Below are 6,378 nucleotides of genomic sequence, written 5' to 3' on the forward strand. Positions count from 1 at the left end.
TTGGTTACTGAATTGTTTACTATAAGATTATCCTGGGATAAAAGGGCTGCCAGGAAAACCCAAAACACAAGGCAACTGTAGTCTCTCCTGCTGTCATGTAAAGGTTGTTAAGAAATCATGGCCAAATTATCAGACGTGAAGATTCTGCCTCCTACTTGCAACTTACAAAACTGAGCAGGGCCAAAGCCATGAAACACAGGAGATAAGAAAGATAACAGAAGCTTTAAAAGGGAGAAAGGGAGGTGTGGGGACCCGGAAAGAGATGCATGCCCCTGTTGGGGTGTCCAAAGAAGATAAGTCTGACTATGGAGAGTGTAAGGATTTAGGAAAGAAAGAGATGCGTGAAAACTTATTTTAAACTCCTTTTCTCTCTAAATGCATCATTCCTACTAAATGCACTGTTCTGTAGTTTGCAGAAGGCAGTTTTGTCACTGAATCCATGGGTCACAAACTCTGGAAGGGAAGACTGGCAGGTGCTGAAACTGTCAGACCCACTGAGTAGGCATAGTTGAGACACAGGGGGATGGAGCTCAAAAAACAACCAGTGTGGGAGAACTGAAGAATTCCACACTCAGGAAAGATAATGGCCTGACACCTGAGGGGATGCAGCCAAGTGACCGGATAGAGGACAGATGTATCACTAGCCCATCCCAACCATTACAGTTGTCTTATATTACATCAAAAATACATCAAAAGAGTGTTAGTGTTTGTGACAGGTCAGAGGTTAGGGAATGACAGATCTGGGGTTGCCTGTGCTCCCTTAATTCAGCCCCCTTTTGTGTATGCAGACTTTCATTATATGATCCTTCACTATTTTTTCCACAGGATTTTGTCTCATTCAGCAAATGGGTAGTTATTCAATATTTCTTTGTTTCCTCCTCAATATCCCATGCCTCATTTATTGAGCCCCGTTCAAACCCTGCACTGAGTACCAAATTGCTAATTTTGTGATGGGCCTTTTTGTGGTGTTATGACAACATTCTGAGGACTTTGCAAACATTAAATTTACCTCCACCACACCCTTCAGAGAGCGGTGGGTATTATTTCCATTCAAAAACTGGGGTATGGGGTCACAACAAAATTAAAGCCAAAATTGTCAGAAATATCCACTTACTAAGTTTGGATTCTAACCCGAGGCCCCTGTGGAACTGAGTTTTCAAAGTACTTAGCATTCAGTAGCTCTGCATGTGTTCGAAGCAGAGCTCCCATTGACTTGAGGCCCGGCTGTGAGCATTCTGCACTTCTGCACTTCCGCCCTCCGTGTTTCAAGTCTGGCAATCAAAAGTGAGGAACACACACTCAATGCCCACCCTGTGAAAAGTTTGGTTTAAGTGTGTAACCTCACATGAGGGACAGGCCCTACACACAACAGCCTCATTCACTAGACAAGCCTCACTCGTCCCAAACAGGGCCATCCTGTGCAGTAAATGAGATATGGGTCAAGTGGAAGAAATAATAGGTGATTGTATAGTTAAAGACTGAGTCATAACAGCTCAGTGGTTTGATCACTGGCCTGATAAGCCCATGGTTGTGAGCTCAGTCTTTGGAGGGTGCCATTTAGGGATCTGGGGCAAATAGGTTTGGGAAAAAAAGTGGGGGAATGGTGCTTGGTCCTGCCTAGGTGACTAGAGTCAATGACCTCCCAAGGTCTTTTCCAGCTCTATGAGATGTGTGTGTAACACACACACATTTGAGGCTGAATTAATGTCACTCAAGAAACCTGAATTTCTGGTATTTCCTAACTCTTTGCAGCCTTCACATTCTTTTAATTATACTGCTTTTAATGTATTTTCTTTTTTTTTTTTGAAATAAAAGAAATTGAGGAACCAGAAATATTGACCCTCATATGCCTCATCAGCAGGGTTCAGACTTTTTAGATCCACAGAACAAACCTCTACTACTTCAACCAAAGAAATAACTGGTAGCAGTGATAGGCTGTGATAGTCTGTGCAGTCCAGCCATAAGGAGGAGAGCTGTTTGTGGGTAGCACAAAACGTTGAGATTCTGGATTCCATCGTTCTATTGCAAGTTCTGGAGGACAGTATGTTATAGTGATTATGGACCTGGATTGGTGCGTGTGCCCTCAGCCTCCTTCTGTCCTTTCTTGCTCCTGTCTATACCAACACCAACCTATCTCCCTCTCTCCTGGCTCTCATCCACACCCACCTACCCCAGTTCCTGCCATTTTTCTAGCCACCTCCTGACTCCTGGTCCCCATTCCAGCTCTTGCCTCCTCCCTGTCTGCTCCTACCCATCTTGAGCACCCAGCTCCTGCCCCCTTTCCCTATGTGTCTTAATGATAGGTGGGTAATACTAGCAGCTCCACCTGTAGTTATTGTTTGAGCACCAGCCCGGCGGTGATAGACTAATGCTGAAGAAGATGTGGTCTCTACCTCAAGAACCCTGTTACCATTGAGCAGAAACCCACTCACCCATCCCCTCCCATGAATGAAAAAAAACTGAGTAAAGTGCACCTGTGTGGTTGGCAGGAGTAAGGTCCGATGCTTTGGATCCTTACACCACTCTGTATATGCATGTGCACACACACACACACACACACACACACACGCAGGTCTCCCAGCCTGCTCCAGGAAAAGAGAGAAGGGATTAACTAATACAACTACCTGAGGAAGAATGTGTTATATATTTTAGAGAGCACCAGATTTTGTGAGAAGGATTTGGTTCTCCAAAGACTTCAGGCACAATGATGGAACCCTGAAGGGTGGGTGGTGCTCAATGCAGATAAACAGCACATGGTTAAAGGATGAGCTCACAGTTCTGTTGCTTTAAAACTGGACTTTCTGAAAAAACGACGAGAAGTCCTGTGGCACCTTAAACACTAACAGATTTCTGGAGCATAATCTTTCCTGGGCAAAGACCCACTTTGTCAGATGCGTTGACTTTCTGAGGCATTTTAAATGTGGAGGTATTTTACATGTTTGTCTGAGAAATGGAAGAATATCAAATTGAGAGATCATGGGAATTTGTATTGTAAAACTAATGTTATTTATGTTGAATGGATGGAGGGATAGGCTATCTCCCATGATTGGTGCCATCAAATACTGTTCAGGCTCTTTACAATTATACTGATATAAGCAGGATCTGAAGGAATACTTCCTTTACAGCAAGTTGGAGGTGGGGAGAGATCCTGAATGTGTCTATGTAAATACAGATTGCTCCTGCTTTGCTTCAATTTGTCAGATATGCAGCAGATGGAGTAGTACTTCGCTCATTGTAATCAACTTAATTTATGACCCAACTCCAGCTATGTTTGTATTAACAACAATGAACAACTCATATCTTAATAGAAAATGTGATCTCAAAATGTTAGCTAATTCCCCTTTAATATGTGCAGTGCATTATGGGATATGATAATATATCTGTGTTTTGACTGGGTTGCTAATAAAGTCTTGATTTTGACAAGGAAAAGGAGGCATTCCTTCTGTGATGGGCAACATGCATTTTAAGAAAGCAAACTGAAATTAAACGTGAAGTAAAACTGGAATAATTAAAGTGGGGTTGGAATGGCTTCAAAAGAGAGGAAAATCCAAGATAAAAATAGAGAATTTTAAACTGAATGTACCCAATCCTTCGCATTTATAAAGAATTCAGCTGGGCTTCCTTTATGTCTCATTTGTGATAAGAAATTGGCCAGCAACAAAAAAGGCACTCTCAAGAGGCATTTCCTCAAAAAACACTTTACTTTCTCCAAACACTATCTAACTGGAGAGGCCAGAAGAAACCTGTGGAGGAGCTGCTATGCAAAGCAGAGGAAAGAGCATGTTCGTTAAATGGTTGAAATCACCATGTAGCATAACTGGGGCTAGTTTTGTGGCAGCTCAAGAGTTTGTGAAACACGGAAAGCTATTCATGAATGATTATTATATATGAGTGTTTTATCAAAGTATCAGAGTAGCCATACAGTGGTTTCAAAAATGAAATTGTTCAGAATCTAGCATCCTCCAGAAAGAGAGGAGGTTTGGTAGTGAAAGTCAGGTAGACAGTGGTACAAACACACATGTAAACTGTGAGGAAATGGAATATGTAAAAAGTTTGTGAACAACCTGCAGTCAACATGTATCACACTACAAATCATTGTGCACTGTTTTTAAAATAGGGGTTACAAAAAGTACGGTTTGACATTTCTTAAGGATCATCTCATATTCACATGCATTGTGGCTCTTGAATTATTGATTTTTTTTACTGAACTTGAAAAAAAAAGACTCTTCTTGTGATTTTGGTTGCCGACCCCATCCCTAGATATTGAGCCCAGCCCTGGCTGCTGCTGGATCCACCTGGCAGAGGGGTTACATTTATTGTAAAAGACTTTATTACTTTAGGCTCAAGCTGCCCTATTTGGACTGTGATCTAGATTTTGAGCACCTTGAAGTTCACATGCCTTCAAATCTGGGGATTTGTTTTGTCCATTATTTCAGTTTGGGATATTGAGTGAGATCCACAACCAGATTGTAAATTTGGGAGTGATGTTTGTTAGGTATTTGCATGCCTCTCTTGCGTCAAGCAAGATCGAAAACTAAAACAGAGTATGAATATAGTAGTTTTCTTCTCAGATGGCCAACTAAGTCACTCATGCAAAAGTCTCACACTGAAGCAGTAGATTTAATTTTTCTGGAATCATTAATGCATAAACATGTATGGTTATTTATCAGACAATGAGACAACAATTCAGAATCCTGGTGAAAACATTAGTTACATACACGGCTTTATGGTTTGTTCACAAGTGCTATCCCCAAGAAATCAAGGTGATCCAGGGGTTGTTTTGTTCCGTGCACTGATGTTTTCATGGATCGTACACTTTAAGTCTTCTTGATTCAAAATCTGGGTCTTATATTTATCACCCCAATCATCAACAATGTACTGGTGATATGGGTCATTAGAGTGCTCTCTCCTCTTCGATTTCACTGTACTCACTAAGATAGCCACAATAATAAATGAGAATATTCCAATCATCACAAGAAGGTACAAGATAACGTAATCAAAGTTTTCTGCATTGACTCTCGCTTGCAGTGCATTTTGTTCTGCTGTCATGTTCTGGCGCCAGTTATTCATGTAGTTAATAAATGTGTTTTTGAAAACATCTTCCAATATCTGGGTGAAGTTTCGTAAATCAACCATATTTCCAGTGCGCTGCCATTGAAAACAAATAAATAAATATTTTAAATTCCATACTAAAACAACTGAAGCGTCGCTTCCTTCTGCTAGTGTAAAATTCAGTGCCAGTTTTGACCTGCTGAGGATCTGGCCCTGAGAGTCTGCATTTTACCCTATGTTTATAGGATTAAGTGGGTCTTCACTCAGTTTTTAGTTCAGTTCTGTTTCAGTCTATACTCAGGCAAAGTGAAGCGTTTTGCCTAAGTTACGACTCTGTACAAACGAAGACCCTTGGGATTTGTTACCCTAATTTACACTAAAGACCTACCCAGGGTTACACCCATATGTATTTTATTAAATGCCACTGTTAGATTAAAGGAAAATGGGGAACTAGCTTCCAATCACAACCCACACACACTCATACCCTCCTGCACTCATACACTTAAGCAGGCGAACTCACACAGGGGAAGAGTTGCATAGAGACAGAGGAAGAAGCAAAAGCATAGTGGGTCCAGTGTGTCTACCTGCAGTCAGGAATCCGGGGCAGCGAGCTGATCAGAGGACCCCCTTGTCAGCTTGCTCTTTTGTCAGTGTAGTAGTATTCACAAGTAGTCAGTATCATCCATCCTGGGCAGAGGGATCTGGGCCTCCTCCTGCCTCCCCAGCCAGCTGGAAGTAACTCCTGCAGAGTGGTGATGGCAAGAAGAACTCTCCTGCAGCTTTGCACCCATTTTTGATATGTTTCAGTCAATAGCTCTGGTCCTGTCCCACTATCCCAGGTCTCTGTATGACCATGAGTCATAAGCTCACAGCAGATGGGTCTTAGATCTTCTCTTGGTGGGGCCTCTTTCGCTTTCTTGAGTTGGTCTTTTGCACGGCTCAGCTCCGATTATTCTCTGGCCATCCAGGTGCTGCTGGCAGCTGGTCGTCCAGACAGGCTGGCTTTGGGAGCTGATTCCATTGCACACACACCCACAGACACACTCTCCTCACTCACACAAAGGAAAGCTCACTTCAGAGAAAGCAAAGGAACAGCCAGGCTTTCTTGCAGACTTATGGTATCTATGCACACTTTCTTACTAACTTATAACACGTAATATAGACCTAGCAGCAGCTCCAAAACAAAGCTTACGGAAAGTGTAAGCTCTGTGTTGCATTGGAATGAGAGGACACGCTATACAACAGGCGTTGCCTCAGTAGATGGCCAAATTCTGCATCAACTAGCAGCCATTCTAATCAATGGGTCTGCATGAAGTATATCAGCAC

At 42.2% G+C, this 6,378-nt stretch overlaps 1 protein-coding gene across 1 annotated transcript; it reads right to left on the reverse strand.

Moving 5' to 3' along the window:
* Window positions 1-4,758: 4,758 nt before the first annotated feature.
* Window positions 4,759-5,136, reverse strand: KCNE2 (potassium voltage-gated channel subfamily E regulatory subunit 2). The gene has a single exon (XM_074983439.1). The coding sequence runs from the start codon at window positions 5,134-5,136 to the stop codon at window positions 4,759-4,761; it is 378 nt and encodes a 125-aa protein (XP_074839540.1).
* Between the last annotated feature and the right edge of the window lie 1,242 nt (window positions 5,137-6,378).

The sequence above is a fragment of the Carettochelys insculpta genome, chromosome 1 (genome assembly GCF_033958435.1).
Source record: "Carettochelys insculpta isolate YL-2023 chromosome 1, ASM3395843v1, whole genome shotgun sequence".
NCBI classification, from domain to species: Eukaryota; Metazoa; Chordata; order Testudines; family Carettochelyidae; genus Carettochelys; species Carettochelys insculpta.